Source organism: Ambystoma mexicanum, chromosome 10 (genome assembly GCF_040938575.1).
Source record: "Ambystoma mexicanum isolate Mex_15411 chromosome 10, UKY_AmexF1_1, whole genome shotgun sequence".
Taxonomy (NCBI): Eukaryota; Metazoa; Chordata; class Amphibia; order Caudata; family Ambystomatidae; genus Ambystoma; species Ambystoma mexicanum.
Genome location: NC_090932.1, coordinates 311,634,093 through 311,659,720, shown reverse-complemented (window position 1 = coordinate 311,659,720; position 25,628 = coordinate 311,634,093). Strand labels below are relative to the sequence as shown.

At 45.6% G+C, this 25,628-nt stretch overlaps 1 protein-coding gene across 1 annotated transcript in view; it reads left to right on the top strand.

Annotated features, from left to right (window-relative positions):
- The first annotated feature begins 301 nt into the window (after nucleotides 1–301).
- EFHD1 (EF-hand domain family member D1) overlaps nucleotides 302–25,628 on the top strand; it is a 372,581-nt gene continuing 347,254 nt past the window's right edge. The window contains exon 1 of the mRNA XM_069617904.1: nucleotides 302–830. Within this exon, the coding sequence (XP_069474005.1) occupies nucleotides 535–830 (296 nt within the window). The 5' untranslated portion in view covers nucleotides 302–534. The remainder of the gene's footprint in view (nucleotides 831–25,628) is intronic.

Below are 25,628 nucleotides of genomic sequence, written 5' to 3'. Positions count from 1 at the left end.
CGGTCACTCGGGAGTGAAGTAATGACAGGTAGTGTGTCTTTCCCGCCGTGAGAGATGAGGCGAGATCGACAGTTGCTCGCCTCATCTCCCCCCATCCGAAGTGAGGTGGGGAGAGCAGGTGGTGTGTGTTTCAACTCTCGGGAGGCGGTGAGGATGGCGGCTTGTGTTTCATCTCCCAGGAGGGAGTGCAAGGAGAGCAGGTTTGTGTTTCCTTGGATCAGGGGTCGGTGAGGAGAGCGGGTTGTCTCTCTTGGTTGGGGGAATGATGCAGTGAGCTGCGTTGCCGGCTGGCGAGAGGGGAGAGGCGTGTTTTGGGTGGGTTTTTCCCCTCCTGCCAGCAGAGCGAGCTCCCGCTTGCTGTGGAAGCACAGCTGACAGGAGAAACGCCTTAAATCCCAGCCAGTCTCCGCCCTCACTCCTCCCACCCAGCTGCAGAGACTTCGGACTTTCAGAATAAAGTTGTGGCCCTGCACTGGCACCTGACAGCCGGGTCCTTGCTCAGACCAGAACTGTGTCCTCGCCCCTGCCACCGCCATGGCCTCGGAGGAGCTGGCCCAGAAGCTGCAGCGCCGCTTGCAGCTTGGGGACGCGGAGCCCCCGAGCCCGGAGGAGAACGGCCCCTGCCCTGTGGTGGTGGTGGTGGAGGAGGGCGAGGAGGAGAAGCCTGCCACGGCCAGCGCCGACCCCGAGCTGAGCGCCAAGCTCAGCCGCCGGCAGGACATCAACGAGGGCTGCGCCCGGCCGCGGCAGAGCAAGGTCTTCAACCCGTACACGGAGTTCAAGGAGTTCAGCCGCAGGCAGGTCAAGGACATGGAGAACATGTTCAAGCTGTGAGTACCCCCTCTGCCGGCACTCTTTCTCTCGGGGGTTATCCCTCCGCGGGCACCCACCACCGACTCTCTCTTCTGCCCCCCCCCCCCCCCCCCCCGCCGCATCTCCTGCACTATTCTCTTCCTGTACCCTCTGGCGCGGCTCTCTCCTCCTGCGCATTTTCTTCTCTCGCATCCACGCCCCTCCCCGAGCTCTGCCCTCTCCTCTCGTGTTCCCAGGCCCTTCTGAACCATTCCTCTCCCCGCTCTGCTTCTCTGCCCTCTGATTTACATTCTTGCAACTCTCTCTTCTGATCTGCAGCGTTGTGGTGTGTTTCTCTCCCTCGCCCTTCTATTCCTCCCTCCTCCCATAAAGCTCTCTCTTCCTGTACATATCTCCTCCCCAGCCCTGTATCCTCTTTGCAGGGTGTCTTGTTCCCTCGGGTGTTCCACTCTTCTGCTGCTGCTGCTCTTCTGCCGATGCACACACCCTCTCTCCTCCTACTGCATGTCTCTCACCATCCCCCCTTATCTTTTAGTCTGCATTTCTCCTCTCTCGCGTGGACATCTTGTCTTCTCATTCCCCTCGCCTGTACTTTTTGCTCCCTCCTGTGCCCCATCTTTTATAAATTGCTCTTTTGCTGTTTTGCACCCGCTTTATAGCCCTCCCCTCTCTTGCACACACGTCCTCTCCTGCACTATCCTCTGTGGTACTTGAACCCTGTTTTTCCCTCTCGCGTTCTGATCTCGTCCTCCTGCACTTCTAGCTATTCTACTGTCCTTTTGTGCGCCTGCATTTCCTTGTCACCTCCTCTTTCTCTCTGCTTTGTCCCATTCCACACGTTATCTCCCCACTCTTAACACTCCTTCCCAGTACACCACACTACTCCTCTGTCACTCCTGGCCCTCCTTGGCACAGTAGTTTCTTCTGCCCGCTTCGCCCCCCTACACTTTCTCTGTCCCTGTCCCCCTCTCAGCGTTGTATCGCATTGCTTTACCCCCTATCTATCTTTTCTTTCTTACCCTGTCTGGTATTTCAATTTCTTGTTTTCACTCCCTCTTTTCATTATAGATATAAAGTACAAACACTGTAGTCTTATGCGCTCCAAATTGGATTTATTTTCGTTGATAATTTCTTTTGTTATGATCAAAATTGTTTATTCATTTTAATCATTGTTACATTCATTGACCCCCGACACGTGTTTCCCCATTACTGGCAATGGTTCCTCAGGAGGGTAAAAAAAAATATATATATATATTTTGGTACTCTGTAACATAAAATGAACAAGAAACCAAATAGCATTTTTGATCACTCTAACTTAGTAACTTTGCAATGGACGACATGATTTTTCTGTTTGATTGAAAGATTGTGAGCCTTAAGGTTTTCACTTAATTTGTAATCTCAAAAGTTTTTCTCAAATGGTGCCCCAAAATCAATCTTATTATCGCTAATTGCACTTGCTAGATTCTCCTTAGCAAGATTCCATTTGGAACTCCATTAGATTTTTCGTTTGAAATTGCCAGTTTCTAAAAAAGGTATATGTATATTGTATTTGTTTCAATAAATTAAGTATGAACAATTTGGAGCTCATTCGATGTCAAAACATCTTTTTTTATATATATATATATATATATATGAGTCGCAGTTCGCTTACCTGGCTTTCTCCTGTATGTAATATGAATCTTATTTACTCAGGCTACGATTCCACTCCTTTCATGATCCCTGCCTCAGTCTCCTCTTCTCCATTGCCTCTTGCCAGCTCATTCTAAGTGGTGTGAGGGAAAGTTGGGAGAGAGCCTGACCGATTGCGCAACCGTTCTGCCAGGCTCTTTGCCACAGTTCCGATCCCTCTCCAAATTCGAGGAGAAATGGATCAGTAAATTGGGATTTTTGTGCTCTGAAAATACTGAAATTATCTAAGTGAACAAGGTAATCTTGATTCTGTTCGTTTTTTGTAAACATACGGGTCAAATCATTTCAATGTAACATCAACAGGAAGTTAACAAGATGGTACAATCTTTCTTTATTGAACAAGTGTTAAAGAGGCAGTGCATATTATTGCATGTAAACAATTCGACAATACATTAAATGGAACTCCATTCATGCATATACGACATTAATCAAGTGTTACAACAGAGTTAATTACAAATTCATCATTAATAAAGCGGGCAGAACTGTATTAAAGAAGTTTTGGTGGATAACCCTTTACAAATCAAGGAAGACCATTTACTTACTCTGTTTCTAAGTAGGGCACATTCCAAGGTATTGCATGAAAGAGATGTTGCTAGCCTTTTTAAATAAGGCAATATCTGTCAGTCCATGTAAATTCTCTATTGAGGTTCAAGATAAACAAGAAAGTTTAAACTTATTGTACTATTTTTGTTTCCTGTGGCTTTGTTTTGTGTACTTTACCAAAGGTTCCTCCACAAAAAGCATTCTGCTGATCATTTAAAAGAAAAGGGCATGCGTTTGGAAAGTAGTAAGAATGTTAATAATATTAGTAAACATCAGATAGGAATATTATGTATATATATATATGTTTCAGCTAGAGATATGGCCCTGATGAAGACAATACCTTGGCTATGAATTCATCTCGAGATTATTAGTCGAAACTAGTACTAGTCTGCTTGAATACCATGACATTTGGTTGGAAGATGAAGGCTTTGGAAAAACATTTCTGTATCAAGGCACAATACACATTAAAACAAACGGATATGAGTCTGAAGGCATTTGCAATATTGCCCAACAAAAAAGAACAATTTTTATGTTGGAGAATAAGGAATGTCCATAGGATATGTGTGCGTTTAATGTGCAGTTGTAAAGGAATCATGATTTTGTAATTCACACAGTTTGTTATAACACATGGTGAATGTTGTATATGTATGAGCGGTGTGTCATTGAATGTATGGCATAATTGTTTAGATGCAATAATATGCGCTGTCACTTTAAGAACTCTCCAAAGAATGCACAATCTTGTTCACTCCCTATTGCTCTTGAGTTGAAGGTATTTGATCATTCTCTGAATAAAACGATTAGAACGGATAAAGAATACATTGTCACGAACACAATTTCAGTATTTTTGAGTTGTTACCAGTTCTGCGGTCTTAGTGAATATTTAGGGACATTAAAAGTTGTGTGTAGTGTTACTTGTCTGCAGAGATGCATTAAGAAACCCAAGTTCTCCCCAGTGTGCCTGTGCCCTTCACCGCAGATATGCTCGCGAGGATAGCTCAGGGGCATCGTGCTCGCTTTGGAAGCAAGACGACACAGAGCACCACAGGTTCGATCCCCGGGTCCGCGCTTAGAAACCTCTGGGTATTAAGCATGTTTTAAATATCCTATCATATGCAGTGATTATGAGGGATTTGTACTGCACGCACTTGTGAATGGCAATGATTAGTAATGGTAGCTGTCACTGCAGGTGCGAGACAGACTGGGGAAGTGATCTGCATGGTTCCATAAGCATCTCAATGGCAGAGTGCTGTGTCACTGACAAAGTGCCACCCATTGAGCAAAAAAGATGCAGCCTCACTAGGTGGAGCCCAAGGACCATCTATGAGCCCAAACTAAAGGTGGCACACATGAGACAAAACAATGTTGCTTTCCCTAAGTGGTGCTAAAGCTCCACCTATGAGCTATGATGGAAGAATGGTCCTAACATGTCACGTGGCAGAAAAACCAGGCAGTCTAAGGACACCTGATGATGAATGCTTGTGTTTCCACATTGCCATCCTTCTCAACACACAATACACCAATATCTTTGCCTGTAGGTGATGCTAAGGTCATGTATGCGCCAAAACTAAATAAAGAAGAAATCGTTCTCCCATTGGATTTCATGGATTCCACCTGTTTTTTGCTGGCTCGAGAAAATCGGGCATGAACCGTGAAAATCAACTGATTTGGGAGGGAGGTGGGAATTGGAGTAAGCATTTTGTGTGGAATGTCCACGCTGGTGTGGGGTCCTCGCATCGGTGTGGAAGCGCACACCATATAGGTACGTGAATCCCGCACTAGGTTGGGCATCAGAATATGCAGGTGCCAAATTCTCTCAGAGAGTAGTCTCCTGGGAACAGTCTGTGTCCACCTCAGGAATTCTAATAAGACTCTTAGTTGACGAATGTCACTTTTTCCGCAGTTCTTGCCCCTATTTTGCCCATCAACTTCTTCCTCCCGCCTACATCGGTTTGCTTCCTTTTTCTGGCACCACATTTTCTCGTTTTACATACTCCTCCTCCTCAACCGATCACTTCCTCTACTTTTCACAGCCACGAGTGTCTAAATCGGGCCTGAAGTGATGTAGTAGGGCCCACCGCAGTGACGTTACCATCTGTGGGTGCGCACCCAGCGCTGCTGACAGTGGAGTAACTTTGCTGAAAATGTTGGGGGGGACATGACATCTGAAGAAAAGACACCCCAGCCAAATGAATGGGGACAAAATGGTGTGCCATGAAAGTTGGGCGGGACAAACACCCCTGTCCCCCCCACCCCCAAAATTACGTCCATGACTGCTAAGCGGGCCTTTACCGATTTTGGATGGGCCTTGCCCCGTCTACGCCTCTGCCTCTTTCTCTATCCTAGTGCCTCTTTTTCGTGTCTTTTCCGCTCATGCGCCCATCTCCCACCTATGCACTTCTACGCCCAGGCGATTTAGCAGCTCGAAAGCTGTTGCTTCCATCTTAAGTACAATAAATTGTAAACATGTAAAAAAGCAATGCTCTTTGTAATTGACTACGGTGATCTGATAATTACTTATAATCTCGCCGAGTATGTTACTGTAGCTTTGAAACTGAGCACAGCGCCGGTAGCACAGTAGGATGTTTATCGGTTTTGTATTGCTTTTCTCATACGGTGTGCTGTGCTGGTTTAAGAAACTGTCGTTTAAAAAAAAAATGTGTATGCTTTTCACTGCGGGATATTTGGTTTGATGTGAACCAATGTGTTTGTGGGGTGTTTTGTATTTTAAGATTGCATGGGAGCTGTTCGGCTATATATTGTGTATTTTTATTTTGTAAATTGAGAAATCCAAATCCAGTGAATGACTACGTGTACACTTGTAACACTAAGGTCTTGTGCTGTTCCATCTTTTTAGGTACGATAGTGGGGGGCTGGCTACAGCTCTCTACCGGGGCCAATGAGGCAGCTCAATCGTGCTACGTGTAGGTGTTTTCAAAGACCATAGTTGCTGCTTTTGTAAATAACACAAACCGTGTTACTGCCTATGTAGGATGAAGGTCTATTTCCCCAACTTCATTAGAACTTAAGCTGTAACCCTACCTGTGCCTGAAGGAGTGATGGCCAGTGGTGTGCCATGGAAATGAAATCTTGGTCAAGGCAGAGGCCTGCCTGGGAGAAAAAATGCCTTGGAGTGCACCAGCAGGCATTACAAAAGGTGGTCTGTATTTGCACAGACTATATGAGCAGCAGCTAGCATAAATGCTCAAGCGGGCCCACGTGAAGTACCTCTGACGTTAAGTAACCTAGTACTGCACAGTTCAGCTTAAATGCTCTGTCAAGAGACATTCCAGCATTGCCAGGAGACACCAATGGCAGCAAAGTGCTGTACAAATGCCAAGTAGCATAAAAGAACAGCCCAAATGTAATCTCATATATTGCTACAATGAACTTCTAGCTAGCTGTCCTGCCAAGTGGTGCCTGCACTGTCAGTTTACATGTGTAGAAGCACTGCTAAGCTGGGCACGTACTGCCCGCTAATAGGTAAAGCATGCAGGGTGCATTTAAAGGCCTCTAACAGAAGTCCCTTTCACATGAATGGCAGGCATTTTAAACCATGAAACAAAAATGGCCTGGAATTTGTTTGTTTTTCAAGTGAAGTTAAAGAGCCACGTGGAAAGAGGCCGACCTGTCATTACCAATGGACAAACAGCATGTTAATTCAGAAAAGAAGGAAGCAAAGATCCAGTCACATGGAAAACAGGATTTTTAAACATTGAAAAGAAAAACGGCCTGCACATGTGTGTGCATATAAAAACGGGTTTAAAGGTAAAAGTGAAAAAATATCACTCCGCACAGGAAAATGTCGGAAAACAAAACATGATGTGTCGGTTGACCAAAAGAGCAATGTATATTATGTTTCACCCACAAAACTCCAATGACATTTGAAGAGCCACTTTGTCTTCATGGAAAACGTCAGCCCAAGGCAAACCCTTTTGCTGGCTGTGGGCACAACTTCACAAAGGAAAACTCCCACTCTCAGCCTGGATGCCACATCTCCCATTTAATGACCAACCACAATAAAATGGTCTGCTAAAGGCGTCAACGTTCAGCGTTCTCCAGACCTGCTGGCTCTGAAAGCATGGACTTCAAGAAAAATCACCCTTGGCTGGAGCACAACTAGTATGTGTGAAAATGGGGGAACCCACTTCAAAGAGCAAGCCTCCAACACGAAGGAGACTGATAAAGGCACAGGCTGACCCAGGGAAAACTAGTAGCCGGAAGGCAGAAATTGCCATTTTTCCCACAGGAAGATTCACAATTCATTTTAAAATTACTATTATCATTTAGGCCTTTTTCTCAGCAACCATAATGTGGATTGATTTCAATTTTGTACCATTCTTTTTAAAATGTAATTTCCAGGAGATTTGGGGGATATAAAATGCAGTTACTTGTGACTCTGGGAACTTTAGTGGCCAGTTACACTAGGTTTCTGGCTGATCTGAACATTTTCCAAATGTGAGAGTTGGTGAGCGGGTGGAAAATGAAATTAGGGATATGCTTAATAACTTACATATTCATAACTGTTGTGCTTTTTATAGAAACGGCAGAAATGTGCCACATAGCCATGCTACATCGAAAGGTTTTGGTGGTTGGGTTATATTATTCTCCATGATCATCTGAAACAGAACATATGTTTAGTATGACAGTTGCTAGTAACATTATGAAGTTGTGATACATAACTAGTTTCTGCCAAAAAAATTAAAGAAAAACATAGGGGTGATTACAAATGCCAATTGCCATATGTTGCCCCAAACCCCTAAACCAATCCTGACTTGGAGGCTCGGTTGGGAGGAGAGAGAAGGGTAACTGTCCAATCCTAGTGGCAGAAATCATTTCAGGGTACCTTCCAAAGATTATAAAATTGGTGGTGTCATCGCTGCTTTATAAGGGGGGGCTGCACTAGGACAGGGGACAGACAGAAAAGGGAGAAAGACAGGAGGACAGAAAGAAGAGACAGACCATAAGGAAGGCTGCTGAAACTTACCATCTGACAGCTGTATGGAGACACCAGAGGAGATTGCTGAGAGTACATCTGGGTGGAGCTCTATAAGTCTAGGAAGGACACAACCTGACTGGGTCCTATGGTGGAGAGCGGGAGGCCATCCTTGAGAGTGGAGTGACCAGACCCCTGCCCTATCTTTCCAGAGGGTCCTGAGATGATGAAGGCTTTCCTGAACCTTAAACAGAGGCTTGCTATGTAAGTAGAACTGAGCTCTGGGAAACTAAAGGTGGGGAGTCTGCTTGACTTGAATCCTTTCCCTTTATAGTGGGTGGGAGGGCAAAACTGTGTCAATCCTTGGCCTATTAACCACAAATATTAATTTAATTAATTCCCCATTTGGCAGAACACTACGGGGTGAAGTTTGTTAAAATTCGAAAATTAAAACTCACTTTCCAGTGTGCACTGAAAACTATAGCCTATAATTGAATTGGGTAATTCTTGTTGTCCAGCCGACACTGACTTCTTAAGGAAGGGGGGTGTCTTTGTTGTTAAATCAGTCCAACCTTTTTATCTAGCTTCTGCAACACAGGTCTTTCAGTAAGGGGGGGGTGGGAAATACAAAATTTCTCAAAGCATTCCAATTTTTACATCGGACTTCCCAACCAAGACCAAAGCAAAGGGGGCAGGGTCTAAAAACAAAGCGATAAATCACCCTGTGTTTATTTTAAACTAAAAGTGTGGGCAAAATTATAATTGCAATATGTATTTTACCAATCTTGAAATCCTACTGCTACCCTTTTAAGCCTGCAGGAAAATCAAAATTGCACATTACATAAGGGCCTTTGTTAGTTATCAGTGTAATTATTTTGTGAATTGAATTTTGCAGAAAGTTTAGAATTGTAATTGTGTTCTTTTTAACTCACTTTTGTGATTATTAATGCTGAGAGAAGTTGATTGTGTTGTGCCACGGATAAAGTGGTGTTTAACATTTTCGTGCTAATTTCTATTACTTTTAATTTAAGTAAATACCAATATATTTCCCGTACACCGGCCTGGTTCTTGGCTCATTGTTAACTCAGGGGAGAGGTATTCAAGGGGCATGATATGTGTCTGAGATAGGGCTAAAACAATTATTTTTTAAGCAATTTGTTGCATAGCAACGTGAGTCGGGAGGGAAGGAACTCCCTATGTTGAGGGTGACTTCTCAATAAACCATTACAAGCAGCCCTCCTAAAGAGTGGGAGCACTACCCCATTGAAAATATAGCAGCCCAGCTGCAAAGACCGAGCCGGGCTAAGCTCCTGGGGGGCTGGGTGTGCAATCGTTCAGACGTTCCAGATGATTAAGCGCATCTCAGCAACAAATGCATTAGCCAGCTGAGCTATCTTACTGGGTTTGGAAATTTTCATCAGAGTGTTGCACACTCATCTCTGCAGCTGGCATATTAAATTGCTAAATCATCTCACTGGGATTGGAATCTGCACCTGCTCAGCTACCTCCCTATGTGATTTTTATGAAGTGCATCTTGCCCCATGTTTTGTTGGGCTGGAGGGCTATTGTTTACCAGCATTCTATGCAGTGGTTTAAAGACACACTGAAGTAGACCGATGAAATAGAATGTACACAGTACATTGGAACTGAACTCATACTGCCCTCTGCCCTCCACACTCATGGCACTCATTTGCCCCCTGTAAAGGATGAAAGATTAGGATTAGGATTGCGCAAATGTGCAAATTTGCGTTTATTACAAATGTTTATGTGTACCTTACAAGGGATTCTCCATTAAAACGCCAAGGGTAAATATGTTTTGGCCCCGACACGTGTTTTGCACTAGTTTTGTTATAAACAATTACACGTGCTTCTTCTGGGCCTGACATTATTTTGCTCAAAGTAATTTCATTAGAAATTGCAGCTTGAGTTGTCATACATCTTACATTCGTTGTAGAGTTGTACGTTTTTTCTTCCATAGGGAAAGCCGAGAACACATGGGAGACCGCATCTTTTCAAATTCTTCAAGCATACAATACGATCTTGTCTTAAGGCCATAAGAAGCCAACGCTAGAGTTAGTGTGCATTTCTAACAACTGGGGTATAACTAAAATCTGGATAAGCGCCAACAAAATGGACAGCATCACTTTCTACATAAGAAAAACATTTAGCTACGGGAACAATGTAAGATGTCTGACAAATGATTGTTATTGCTTAGAATTCAACCAAGCACAGGTGGCTGTTTACAATGTACAGTGTTGCCTAGTTCTTTAAAAATGTTCTTCTTGCCTTCTCATATAGTACTGTTAATTTCTGGTGCAGTAATCCTGTTTTATACTGTGATTAAATACATTTTTATTGAAAAATATTGTAAAATAGTGATGTCAAACAAAAAAATTGAGCTGGAGAGTTGTAGTGCTAACAGTGCTGTAGAGGCTAAAGTTGCAGTTGACAATCCAGTCCACCGCTACGGGGAGTTTGTCTGTAATGAATTGGTGTCACCCCCACACCAGATCAATGGCTCTCACTGCCATTCACAAGCCCGTGCTACACGGGGCTCGCCCCCGAAAACTCGTTGCCACGAATGCCTCCGGAGCTAGCAACGCATCATATGAGGGCATGAGCGGCCATGGAGCACAGCAACTTTGCGGTATTACTGCAAACCACCAAACAAGTGCTTTAATAAGAATGCTTTGTGGTTGTATCCAACAGAGACTTTAAACCAAAGTCCAGGAAGAAAAAAACATACAGTTGTCTAATATGGCAATCACCACTGTGCCGGGGGCGGACCTGGCCGGTAATGACCTGCCAGACTGACATGAGGGCTGTGGGCCGTTACCGGCCACTTCTGCTCTCCAAGGGGGTGATAGCCATTTGCACCCCGGATCAGTGGCGCCGCCACACATTTTTCGTATGGGTGGCCTGATGAGGCCACAGGAAATCTTGGGGTGGTACACAGGGTGCCACGCAGGGGCGGATCCATCCTCAACATTTTGGCGGGGCTGGATGGCAGTTTTCAAAACTATTAGTAAGACGGGACATTGAACCTATTGCGCTACTGAACCCCCATCGTCCTAATGCCTCCTCCCCAAGCCCAGGAGGCTGAGTAGATATCACGCCTTCCTTTGGCCCATTAGATCCATCTTTCACCCCAACTCACCACAGCCGTAGCCTTGAAACACTTGTGTATAGGCGCGTTACAAATGCCATATCATATCATTACTCTGTAAAAAGTGGGGCCTGGAGCTAATGTAGTAGGGCCCACATTAAGAAGAGCCATATTGGTGCACCTATATATGCCAATATAACCATATAGGAAAATACTCATGTTTGCTTTGTCCATAATGCCAGTAACTATACTATAGAAAAGCATGTTTATGCTGGCTCTCCCAATACATGCCAGTATCCCCATGTAAGAACATGCTCCTGTTGGCTTTGCCTTAATGTCAGTGAAAAAAAAAGCCATGCCACAGTAAGAACATATACCCTTGCTGGCTACACAAATCCCCCACTCCACATATAAGAACACTCATCTTGTTGTATTTGCTCCCTAACGGCAGTAAAAAAATGTCATGCCACAGTAAAAAAACATAGCCTTGTAGGCAGCACGAATTCCCCCACCCCAGTGTAAGAATACTTAGGTTGCCTTTGGCCTTAACACCACTAATAAACTGCAATGCCACAGAAATAAAACATGCTCTTGCTGGCTAGCTGGTAAGATAGCTCAGCGTGCTGAGCGCATGCTTTTGTAATCCGAGTGTGATTCGCAGGTTCAAATCCTGGCAAGGCCAACTCTGCCTTTCATACTTCAAAGTGACCTCTGTGATCCCTACCCTACTCTATGGACCTTGTTCTATTATGTTGCTTTTGCACCTTGTTACCTCTCTGTTACTCTGTACTGTACTGTTTTCCCTGCTCACCAAGTTGCACCACCACAGTGATACTTGCGGGTTTGGGCGATGTCAATACATGTAATAAATAAAAATCATTAAATGAGTGCAAACTCCGGTTGGGTAATACATTTGATGTAAATATATTCTCTGTACACCGCTTTGCCACAAGTGCTATATAAATAGCATATCATCACACAAATACCCCATACAAGAACACTTATGTTGCAGGCACCAAGTTATATTCCCCCATGTAAGAACATGTATGTTGCCTTTGAGCTTAAACACCAGTAAAATAAAGACCCAAGTCAAAATAAGGAAACATGTGCTCCCCATGTAAGAACACTCATCATGTTGCCTTTGACCTTAATGTGAGTACATTATTCCATGCCACAGTAAGACACAGCCAGGCCAGCCCCACTGTAGTATACAAAGAGCCAGGTCTGATCCATGTAAAGGCAAGAATGTTTCCCCGGCCAGAAGGAGGAATTAGAGAGCTGACATGGCATAGCCCCATAGAAAGGAGAGGAAGATGAGCAGGAAAAGAGGAGGTGATCCCTTCATCCTTTCAAAGCAATGAGTAGACCACTTGGGCAAGGGTGAATTTGGGGCACTGTCCAAAGAGCTGTCTAGTCTATGAGGCAAAGGACAGGCATACAATGGCCCATGTGGCAACAGGGCAATACATGTAAGTCCAGCCTAACATGCTAGTGTGGGACACTTTTTTTGGTCAAAGTGCAACATTTTTTAGGCCAAGTGGGTCAGTTTGATGCGTTACTGTAGCTTGCAGCTGATAGTTTTGACCAATGCTACAGAGTAAAAATGCTTTAAAAATAAACCACTATCTGTAACTAATATTACCGAACACTACCCAATGTGTTGTGCCGTAACTGGCTGCCATGAAAAGTATTGAAGAATCTGTCAAAGAAAGGAACAAATTGCAATGTGCAAAGGTGGGCCACTTTTTTTGGTGCCTGGGGTTAATTTCATGTTGAGCCCGAACCTGGCAAAGAGGAGTCGGGAGGATATATAAAGGGGGAAACTGAATAAGTGGCGACCTTTCTTAAGGTAATAGCAAGTGAGGCACAAGGAGAAGGGATGGCTGCTGCCTAAAGGGGGCTGATGTTGTGCGGTAGAGATCAGAGCCCCATAGAGAGCCAGCGTGTGGGTGGGGGGCTTTGTGGAGGATGCGCACCGGACCTGCTCAACACTCCAAGAGCAAGGAAAGAGGGGATATGAAATTAAGCGGGCCTTGTGACATTAATATAAAAAGGATACAAAATCACTTGTACGTTAACTGCATTTAAATGTAGAGTGCCGTCTCAGTTATTGGAGTGTGGGCAGAGGGTGATCAGACAGTTGCGTGCAGCATAGCACAACGATGAGTGTAAATACAAAGACACACGTAGTCACAGACTCTTTACAGGCCTGCATGAAACCGTATCTAGAAATGATTAACTTAGCCTTGCATATGGGTGCACATCATGTACCAGGCCACTCGAATTTGGAGCCTTTCTTATCCTGTTTATTAATAACCTATGAGTAGAGTTTACAATGCATTTTTGAAGGTAATGCCTCTCTTAGCATATGTTCTGTGTCTCCTAAACATCAAAGTTTGCACATCCAAGCTGCGTGTCTTTGCATTCTTCTTGCTCTCACTGAAGCCTCCAAGACTGTTCACACCCACTGCTGCACTTCAGACAGCAGCGACACTCGCCCTTGGGATCTACTGGACTTTTACACTCTCCAACCTTCAGTGCTACAAGCAATAGTGGGACACTTTTTCTTTGCACTACCCTACACTGTTGCGGGCCGCGGCAACAAAAAAAACACTTTTTTCACACTGAACTGGGCATGTTATTGTTGTCGATGCACAGTTCAGTGCGAAAAAAATACGTATATTTTGTTTGCTTTTTCCTGGGGTGGCCAATGGGGGGAGCAGCATTTTTATAAGGGCAGCCATGCCCCCCCCCTGGCCACCCCTTGGGGCGCCCCTGCCCAGGGTTTGCCCGGGGTGAATAGTTTCATGTTTTTCGGGAGCCCATTCACTCCACCAATAAAAAGATGGCTGCCACCATAGGTAAAGGGATTTCTATGGCAGCGGCCGTGGGAGGGAGGAGCGCTGGGACCAAAGCACACAGCTGTGGTCCAGCTGGTAAGTGGTGGGTGGGAGGGGTATTTTATATTTCTGACGGTAGGAGGGCTGTGGGGAGGCAACAGGGAGCGGCTCCCTTTTGCCACCCCACAATCAACACATGGCACCAACCGGGGAAGGGCCTCGAGTGACTGGCAACAGCGGGCAGTACAGTGTGTATTCTCGCCCACTGTTCTAACTACCTGATTGGTTGAGCTCCCTTCCCCGAGTGCAAATGCATTTTACAGTGTCTGTTTCTGTACATGTCTGTCACCAAATGAACACTTATGGCAATTTCTTGCGGTGGGCGAAGATGGTGACTGCTCTGGTGCAGGTACTTTAAGTCCCAGTATCAGCTGTTCCCAGCCAGTGGTCGGCAACTCATCTATGAGCTCTGTTCCTCTTTGTCTGTTTCATTTTTTTGCTTTGAATTTCAAGTACAAAAAAAGAAACATGATGGCACGGAACCTGTCAGATATGTTTTCAGCAAGTCTGTTGTCATCAGTGCTTTTTCAATGGGAAGCTATCAGTAATAGATGGTAGCAGACAAAGCGGTAGTAGATAGTTGACAGTCACTACTAGTAGGGGGAATTTCCTTAAGAATGCACATCATTTCGGATTAGAAATGGGAGTGGTGCAGAACCGGTCCCATGCTGTTTAAAACAATGACAACAAGCCGGTAACACTATCATGCATTTTCTTTCACTGCACCACTTGGTAGAGGCTCCATAGGAGAGCTGTAAAACACAGTGAAGATTGAGGTAGGCCCCCATTAACACATGTCTGTACAAACTAGCATGGAGAATATATGTGGTGATGCAGTGCCTAAATTGAAGACTGGGCTCAAATCTGACTCGATCAGTCATTCGCCCGACCTCTCGATAGACAGCTACGACATGCTGGATAAGTAAAATTTGTTTTTCTCTCAAATTATGATCCTGATGAATATGGCTTATCTCTCCAACGCTATCGAAACCGGTCGACCTCTCAGGTCATGAGGGTTCTCATGACCTTGCTGCTATCTCCTACAAGAATTGAGAGATACTAGTTAGATTGTACACTCACACAGATGGCGTGAGCGTTTTTACCCAAGTTGTTTTATGTGTTTTCCTCGAGCGGACATTCCAACTGTACTTGTTGACTCCAATACCTAAGGGCATAATTAAAGATGGAGTTTTGTTTGGAATCCAATTAGCCAACTTGTTGATAGGCTGCTACCACTCTGAACAGGTTTCGGCAGAATCTAATGCACAGTTCTGCTGTTCTTCCACCAGCTGTTGGAATTGTCCTTAATATATGTTAATTTGCACAATTGCAGTAATTCAGGGACAGCTGACTTTACTATCTCTGTTAGATAGGTGTTGCACCACACGCCACCTAGGGCAAGGCACCCCCTGATAGCGATAGGGTGTTCTTCTCTAGGGCTAGTTTGTAGCAGGGTTGTCTCCTTTTTAGACTGTATGTTTACGTAAGATTAAAAAGTGCACTGTGCTTTTGAATAACTTCTTTCCTGCTGAAACGTTGTTTTGTGATACAATCCTAAACGTTAACTAGAGGCAATATGGTAACGGCTTTCCCGTCCTTCTCTTGAATTTACCCTGTTTGTTTACTGCAGTCTATAGATACATTTCTGCTGGAGGTGCACTGGCCAATCAAACTATTTTACCCGGACTTGATGGCAGGACATACAGGTTACACAGAGATCTCTGCAACTGACTGTCACATTACCCAACTGAGCTGTCTTACTAGGAATGGAACCTTGCAGGTTACACACATTTCTGCAGCAGATGCATTATCCTGTGAGCTACATTTTCTATTGGGCAAGTGGCTCCGAAAGCCTGCAGGACTGTGGCAATGTAAAGCAATCGAAACACTTACTGGATTTGTAAAGCTCTCTGATGCGGCCTGACTATAGTCTGAAAGGACAAGTGATATGGAAATCTGTCCATTGGCCACTAGAATATTGTTACTGAAACTCGACTACTTGTCAGTCATAGAGGTCGTGAAAGAAGCATATTGAGAACACAGAGGAGAGTGCAGCCTGCATGTCCACACATTCACAGGACTGAGAACCAGGGCTCAGTGCAGTGTCGTAAAGCTGCCGCAACCATGCTAAGAAGTGCAGCCTGCATGTCCACGCATTCACAGGACTCTGACTGAGAACCAGGGCTCAGAGGAGTGTCGTAAAGCTGCAGCAACCCTGCTGAGAAGTACAGCCTGCATGTCCACACATTCACAGGACTGAGAACCAGGGCTCAGTGCAGTGTCGTAAAGCTGCAGCAACCATGCCTAGAAGTGCAGCCTGCATGTCCACGCATTCACAGGACTCTGACTCAGAACCAGGGCTCAGAGGAGTGTCGTAAAGCTGCAGCAACCCTGCTGAGAAGTACAGCCTGCATGTCCACACATTCACAGGACTGAGAACCAGGGCTCAGTGCAGTGTCGTAAAGCTGCAGCAACCATGCCTAGAAGTGCAGCCTGCATGTCCACGCATTCACAGGACTCTGACTCAGAACCAGGGCTCAGAGGAGTGTCGTAAAGCTGCAGCAACCATGCTGAGAAGTGCAGCCTGCATGTCCACGCATTCACAGGTCTCTGACTGAGAACCGGGCCTCAGAGGAGTGTCGTAAAGCTGCAGCAACCATGCTGAGAAGTGCCACCTGCATGTCCACGCATTCACAGGACTCTGACTGAGAACCAGGGCTCAGAGGAGTGTCGTAAAGCTGCAGCAACCATGCTGAGAAGTGCAGCCTGCATGTCCACGCATTCACAGGTCTCTGACTGAGAACCAGGGCTAAGTGCAGTGTCGTAAAGCTGCAGCAACCATGCTGAGAAGTGCAGCCTGCATGTCCACGCATTCACAGGACTCTGACTCAGAACCAGGGCTCAGAGGAGTGTCGTAAAGCTGCAGCAACCATGCTGAGAAGTGCAGCCTGCATGTCCACACATTCACAGGACTCTGACTGAGAACCAGGGCTCAGAGGAGTGTCGTAAAGCTGCAGCAACCATGCTGAGAAGTGCAGCCTCCATGGCCACGCATTCACAGGACTGAGAACCGGGGCTCAGTGAAGTGTCATAAAGCTGCAGCAACCATGCTGAGAAGTGCAGCCTCCATGTCCATGCATTCACAGGACTGAGAACCAGGGTTCAGTGCAGTGTCGTATAGCTGCAGCAAACATGCTGAGAAGTGCAGCCTGCATGACCACCCATTCACACGACTGAGAACCGGGGCTCAGTGAAGTGTCATAAAGCTGCAGCAACCATGCTGAGAAGTGCAGCCTGCATGTCCACGCATTCACAGGACTGCGAACCAGGGATCAGTGCAGTGTCGTAAAGCTTCAGCAACCATGCTGAGAAGTGCAGCCTCCATGTCCACGCATTCACAGGACTGAGAACCAGGGCTCAGTGCAGTGTCGTAAAGCTTCAGCAACCATGCTGAGAAGTGCAGCCTCCATGTCCATGTATTCACAGGACGGAGAACCAGGGCTCAGCTCAGTGCAGTGTCGTAAAGCTTCAGCAACCATGCTGAGAAGTGCAGCCTCCATGTCCATGCATTCACAGGACTGAGAACCGGGGCTCAGTGAAGTGTCGTAAAGCTTCAGCAACCATGCTGAGAAGTGCAGCCTGCATGTCGACGCATTCACAGGACTGAGAACCAGGGCTCAGTGCAGTGTCGTAAAGCTTCAGCAACCATGCTGAGAAGTGCATCCTCCATGTCCATGCATTCACAGGACTGAGAACCAGGGCTCAGTGCAGTGTCGTAAAGCTTCAGCAACCATGCTGAGAAGTGCAGGTACTAGATTGGCACAGGTAAAGCCAGGGGTGTTGCTGGGTCTGGAAAAGATCTCGGGCTACGCTAATGTCGGGACTCGGGGCTAGCTAGCCTTTTTTGTAGCCTATGAGCTTCTATCCGTGGCTACAACCAAATGACCTGGGCTTATAGCCTCATCAGCCCCTACCCCTCCCTGAGCAACGCCTCTGGGTAAAGCTACTCCACAGGGAACTTGGCCATCCTACAACATTCCCTCAGATAATCATGGCACTCTTGGTGTGCTTTTGCAGAATCGGTTTTTTAAGGGTTGTTTTTATAAGATTAAACCAACCGTTATTACTATACTATTACTATAATTCATTTTTGCTGTTTCTTTTTTGTTAATGCTTTTATGGGCTCTAAGCGACCAATAAAGATTGCCTGATTGAAAAGTAAAGCTTAGAAATGTTTGTACTTCCGTATTACAAGTGCTATCCTAGTAAAAGTATAGTATGGCTGGAAGGATATGAATTGACCCTAACCCACCTGCGCTGCTCCTGGACAACCCTGCAGGACCCTGTTGCTCTGCCTGCCATGTCATTGCAGAAGGGGGAAAACCATGTGCAGATCAGGGTTGGCCAAACACAAAGACCTACAACTCCTGTTTGGCCCGTCAGGCCATGGTTGGCCGCCTGAGCCCTGCACTCGACCTACGTACGGTACGCCCTCTTATGCAGAACTAAACTTTCTGTTCAACTATCAAAGTCTCTTGTCCTGCCGCCACACACCTCTATCCACCTTCCTAACCCCTGCAGTAACGTGCCCCTTGCAACTCCCCTCTGCCTTCCCCACTCCCGACCAAGCGCCACTGAGCTCGCTCACACATCCAACAGCCTCTGTTTGGTGGATGCCCAAGTTCATGCTGTGCCTGTAGTGCATTAAGACTTCAGCGCCTCTCAATGCAGGAAAACGTCACTCCAATTAAAGGTGCACTCCTAAAATGCCAGATCATTGATGGCCCATGCGCTTGAAATCTGCGACTTCATCTCATCGAATGACTTGGATTTATTAGCCATCAAAGAAACTTGGTTGCACACTACCTCAAGCCATACCCTTTATCTTCCGATCCATAAGAATTATTCAATCTTTCGTGAAGATAGACTGGATACCAGAGGGGAAGGAGTGGCCATTATTGCTAAAGACTCCCTAGGCATTAGAGAAGCCAACAACATGGCCATTCAATCAGGCAAATTACTAACTGGAAAATGGACACTATCCCACACAGCCACCATAACCCTTCATCTTATCTAACAACCACATGGCCCTATGCTGTCCTTTGAAGATGACATTACACACCACCTCTCAGCTGAGGCCAAGCCTTCCTCTAGAATCATCCTTCTGGAAGACATCAACTCAGGCTACAACAACAGCACTGATTCCAACGCCCTGGCTTTAGCAGACGCTGTTGAGGCCCTAGGCTTCACACAATGTATCCTGAGCCCTACACACAACAAAGGCTGAATCCTAGATTGGCTGGCTGAACGAAATTGCAACATTATGGGGGTCATTACGACCCTGGCGCAAAGGGGTTAACGGCGCCGTAAAAGGCTGCGGCGCCGTTAACCCCGTAGCGCCAAATTACGAGGTCCCTTTGCGGGACCCGACCTGAACGGCTGGTCTGGACCAGCCGTTAAAGTAGGGACCCGCAAAGGGACCTTCGAGGTAATTACGGTACCGCAATTTGCGGTACCGTAATTACCGCCTTCCCCAGTCCCATTGAGCCCTATGGGGCAAAAATGGGAATGGGGAAGGGCCAATGTTCAATGGGGAATTACCGCCCCGCCAACCTTGGAATGGGGTGGTAATTCCTCATTGAACATTGGCGGACTTGTTACAACACCGGCAGCAACCATGGTGCTAATAGCGCCATGGGTTACCGCCAGTGTTGTAATGAGGGCCTATGATCGCTTCAAATGTGAATTGCCCCTGGTCAGATCACAACATCATTTTCTTTAGCATCACTACTAGGAATCAACTACATGCCATACCAACTTCCTTGCCTACCTCGCAAACCACAACTTCCAGGAATATCACCCCAGCAGGTATCCTTCCTTTCTTAAATGCTCTCCTGGTCCTCAAGTTACCCATAGCCACCCAACCATGCTGGTAGAGACTTCTAATCTTCCCCTTCTGTGTCCTAGACACCATAGCCCCCTTAGTGACACGTAAAGCCAAACCATTGAGTCATCTCAATACATGGTTCACTCCAGTCCTTAAAGTACTCTGCACAAATAAACGTGCATCTGAAACAGGATGGGGGAGTGATCCTACAGCCGCTAACAAAACACACTTCACTGTGTTAGCGAAAAACTACAAATTGCCCACACTTGATGCAAAAAGCTCACTTATAATGCCTGAATCGACAAAGGAAAATTAGCTCTTCGCCACATTACGGGAACTAGAATCTCCAGCTCCCCTGTCTAATAACTGCAAGAAAGTTGACATCAGGTGCAGAAATATACAAACTGCCCTACAGGACAAAATATCTCATCCTCAAAAAAAAATTGCAACAAGGAAAAACAATTTGACCACAAATGATGCCTCATCTGCGATGTATTGTCATCTCTCTCAACATAACACCCACCCTTTTGTTTTCAAACCTGTCTCAGAAATCAAAATGAAAAAAGGTATGAAACCTTCCAGATGCCAAAGGGACATATGCCCGGTCTCACTCATCAAAGACTGTGCAGAAGCACTTGCACCCTTTATTTCCTCACTCATCAATTCCTCATTCTCCTCCAGCTCAGTTCCAGCTAGCTTAAAAGATGCCTGGGTCCTACTCTTACTAAAAAAAAAAAAAACTAGGTTAGACCTGAACATCCCCACTAACTATTGCCTCATCACACCCGTCCCCTTCCTCCTACAAATTCTGGATTGAGCAGCATACCTGCAGATTCAGGTACATTTGGAATCTAACAACCTCCTAGGTTTACGCCAATCTGGATTCCGGCTGAGACCCGACATGAAATCAGCACTTCTGAACTTAAAGAATCAAATGGGTGAGTTCAAAGACGCCGGTAGGATGGCTCTCCTCCTTTTGCTTGACCTCGCAGAGGCCTAGATTTAGTTGATCACCAAATTCTCTGCGACCACCTCTCCTCAGCAGCCAATTTCTCCTCAACTACCTGTATCTCATTTTTCCTCTGTAACAGAACTATGAGTGTATTCTCACCCTCAGCCGCAGCTCAGCCAACTCCGGCCACCTGTGCTGTCCCTCAGGGCTCCTGTGTCTCACCTACGCTGTACAACATCTTAACGCAGCCTCTCTTTGACCTTCTTGATACTCAGAGTATCTCCTACACAAATTACGCGGATGATATCCAGATCCTCCTACCCATCACAGGAGATTTCTCCACTGACTCATACGCTTTTGGCAAGATCTATCATACCATCCAGGGCCGGATGGCACATCACTCTCTTTGCCTCAATGATGATAAAACAGAGCTGCTCTTGGAGCCTACAAATCCTTCGTTATTGATGGCATCACTGGCATCACTGTCCCAGCCTATCAGGAAATCAAAAATCTTGGGGTCTACTTGGTCTCTTATCTGTCTCTAACTAAGCAAGTAAATGCAATTGCCTCTTCGGCAGCCTATACGACCAAACTAATCAATGCCTGTAGACCATTTCTCTCTTCCGACCGCTGCATTACATTAGCAAAAGCTCTAATAGGATCCAGACTTGACTATTGCAATTCCCTATTTGCCAGCACTGGTACTCACAACATAAATAAGCTGCAAATCTTTCAAAACAATGCACTCATAGCAGCCTTGAACATCCCCAAAAATGATCACAGATCTGCGGTCAGAAGAAATGTGCACTGGCTGCCTATCTGTGATATTCCTGGATGTAGGGTGCACTCCTAAGTTAGTTAGAGGGTTAATTAAGCAGAATTAGAGGGGTGCAAGGGAGAAAAACCAGCCCTGACACGAGGTGGTGTCCAAACTGAAAGCACAATGGATGTCCACAAATTATGGGGAACCCTCCCATCTCTCACACACCCGATTTGTGTTAATAAACTACAGATAAAGTATAGATCTATACATTAAATTTAGAAAAATAAAGATTTAGTTTTTTTCTGGAGTAAAACATACAGGTTTGATTAATATTTCTTCATATATACAATTTACATACAAAACATATCTCAATACACATTTGTCATTACACCTTTACAAACTTGTGTTATATTGATGTTGTGGTTCAATCCGATCAATAGATATATGGCACATTTTTTTTAAATAAAACATAGAAAAGAAACCATATCAAATGTTAGAATAATTTCACATTTAGTCATTGAAAGGAATTCTTGATGTTTCTCTTATCCTAGTTCGCTCAACGAGTTTCGGGAATGTAATCCGTTCATCAGGAGCTCTTAGACTTGTTATAAATCTTAATACTTGATAGAATCTAAAAGAAATTATACAGAAAGTATAAATGAGTTTATAATTTGGCCCATTTGATCAATTTACTATCAATCTGTCATGTTCTATACAAATCACCTGGATGATATGCTTTAAATCGATCTCCATAGTGTTCTTGTAATTCAAGTGCGGTGTACAGACTGTGGGGGTTAAAAAAAATATATATGTATATATAAACATATATGGAGGGATCCGACAACTCAACAAGAGTTCTAAAAAATAGTCACACAGTACATGTAAAAAGGAGAGTATACCTGTACTTTAACTCAATGATTGCGTCAACTTCTCGACGAGCGTTAGCTCATCAGCTGTAGGAAGACTTCTAAGGTACTAAATACAGTTCACTAGAAGAAGTTACAGTGCCACTGCAAGGCCAGGCTAAAAGGATGCGCCATGTTGGTCTGACTTACCTGCTGCCTTTGACTCCAAGCCCCTGCCTGCTGCAACGAACACGAAGCCACTTCTGCAACCATGGCAAGGTAAATCGATCATCCACTGTTGATCATCCACTCTTGCTCCACACTCTTTCCTCCTTCGGGTTTAAAGGCCCTGTTCTAAAATGGCTATCCTCTTACCCCTCCTCCTGTTCCTTCACTGTATCATCGGGTGGCCAGACCTCTCTTTCCTTCCCTCTTATTTACAGTGTTCCTCAAGGTTCTGTACTTGGTTCTTTCCTCTTCTCTCTTTACACCTCCTTCATTGCCGCTGTTATCTCCTCGTTTGGCATCTCCCACCATTTCTATGCTGATGATACTCAACTCTTTCTCTCTTTCTCCTCCTTCTCAACTGACCTTCACCTTAAACTCTCCTCCTGCCTCACTGCTTTCAAGAACTGGATGTCCTCCCGCTTTCTCTCTTAACACCGATAAAACCGAAGTCCTTTTCTTCCCCTCTAACTCTCTTCCTCCTCCCTCTCCACCCCCTTTGATTCACTTTCCTCCCACCAATCTCCCTATCTCTCCCCAAGCTCCTAATTTAGGCGTTCTCTTTGACTCCTCTCTCACCTTCTCCCAACACATTTCACTCACCTCTCGCACCTGCCGATGCCACCTCTACAATATTCGCAAAATCTGTCCCTTCCTCACATTCCATGCTACCAAACTCCTAATTTCCTCTCATCTTTTGCCGCCTCTTCTACTGCTCTTCACTACTCTTTGGACTTCCCGCATCTCATCTTGCCCCTCTTAAATCCATCTACCACTCTGCTGTTCGTACCCTTTGTCTCCTTACCTCCCGTGACTCATCTTCCTCACTCTCTTACCTTGGCTGGCTACCATTTCAATTACAGCTAAAATTTTACTTTCTCTGCCTTGTCTTCAAATCCCTCCATGGTCTTGCTCCTCCTTATCGCTCCTCCTTATCGCTCCTCCCTTCTCTCCCTTCTACTCCCCCTCCCGTTCCCTTCGTTCCGTTGATCATTTCCTTCTCACTGTACCTCCATCCCCCTGCACTTCCTCCCGTTTCCGCTCCTTCCAACTCCTTGCACCTCTGCACTGGAACTCACTCCCTCTCACGATCCGCTCTACCACAACCTTAACCTCATTTTGCACTTCCCTTAAATCCCTCCTCCTCCACTCTCCTCCTTGAAACCTCCCCCTCTGCCCTCGTTACTTCCCCTCCCCTCTCTCCTTCCCTCTGATTTTCTCTCTCCCCTCTCCTTCTCTTCCTCCTCTCTCTCTCCCTTCCATTACCCGCGTCCAACTCATCTCCACCCCCACACCTAATCCCACTCACCCCTTCAGTTAATTGCTCTTTGCACTGTTTTGTCGAATGATTCATGATATAATTTTGCTCCCACTGTTATTTTGTTGTTATCTTGTATTATGTTGTTCCACTGTACAGCGCCTTGGTGTAAAGCGCTCTATAAATAAATAAATCAAAGTGACTGCTGCTGCAGTTTCAACTGGTTGAGGCAAACTTCTCACTTAAGTGTTCGCCTCGACCAGCGAAACTGCAACAGACGCACCTGTTGCTCTTGCCCCTTCCTTTAAACTTGTGCCTTTGTTTCCTTTTCTAGACTTTTTTACTTCCGCATGTTCTCTCTCACTTTGGCTCTCCCTCCATCTTGCATAGTTTCCTTTCTTTGACTTTCTTGCCTGTGTTTCTTTGAAAATATCTGTGTCCGTAGAGGGTATTAACCCTTCGTCAGTTACTTTCCACAGCACTTGAGCACAGTGTTCTTTAAAGAGCGCAAGCTTAATTCATTTCAGCAGACGCACACAGGTTAGAGCTCGTGTTGCTATGCGCCGTGATCCATGAAGGTAAATGGAGGAGTACATTAACGCTGCCCTCTGACCACCACACTGCAATCCGGGCTAAGCATCGTATGCGGACACGCACAGCATAGCGGATATTCCCTGATTAAGTGCCCTTTCACTTCCAATGTAAAATCCTCTGGCAATAACCCAAATGTTGGGAAAAGGGTATTTTCTGGGGGAGTCTTCCAATCATCAGATCAGACATTGTCTGGATACATGTGGAAATGTGTTTAGACGAACCGTCGGCTGTGTCCGGTGTCAGTGGCACAGCTAACGGCCACGTTTGCGAGAAACATGAAACCTTGACGAATTCCATCTGTGTCACTGTAGTGTATCACAGGTCTGGCCTGGCACACGCAATGATCAGCTAATTCCACTAACCACCTTTACCCTTACTATAGACCTGGCTGACATACAAAGTGGGTGATGTGGTAAATCACCCTGCTATTCTAGACATGCCTTTGGCTGCATCTGACTCTGTACTGTGTCCCTGGTAAATGCCTAATACTTATATACAAGCCAAAACGTATGATAGAACAGCAAAGAAAATACTGATTCATGCCTTGATCGGCACCGGTTTTTATTGTCAAGGGTTCAGTAAATAATGCCCTTGCGCTTTTAGGTGTTTTTAAGGAATGTAGCAAGCAGACTGTGTTGCGATATGCACTTAGTTATGTAGGCCAGACCATTTTTTTTACATGTCTGTCTTTAGGCCACGCCCATCAAGTCTTAGACCACACCCACCATGTAAGCCACGCCCCAAAATGCCCCACCTCAATCTCTTACCCCACTTAAAGCACTGATTGAGGGTACACGACTTATACAATGGGAAAGGGAGACACAAAAGCCATTGCCACCATGTGGCACAATTCAACTACACTTGTCAGCACTTAGGACGGCAGCACTTTTCTAGAAGTGCCTGTGTTGTCTTTGTACGCTGCCGACTAGTGTGTATTCCTTCTGCTCCGGATGGTAAGAGGCAACGCTGGTCATTGGGCCGGCTCTCGCCGGATCCGAGATCCTGCACCAGATGTGTAGCCGGATCTCGGGATCCGACCAGAGTCAGCCGCCCCAAACCCCTACTGTGCCGTGTGGAGAAAGAAGGAAAAAAACGCCTGCAAGCAAAGGGTAACTTCCTC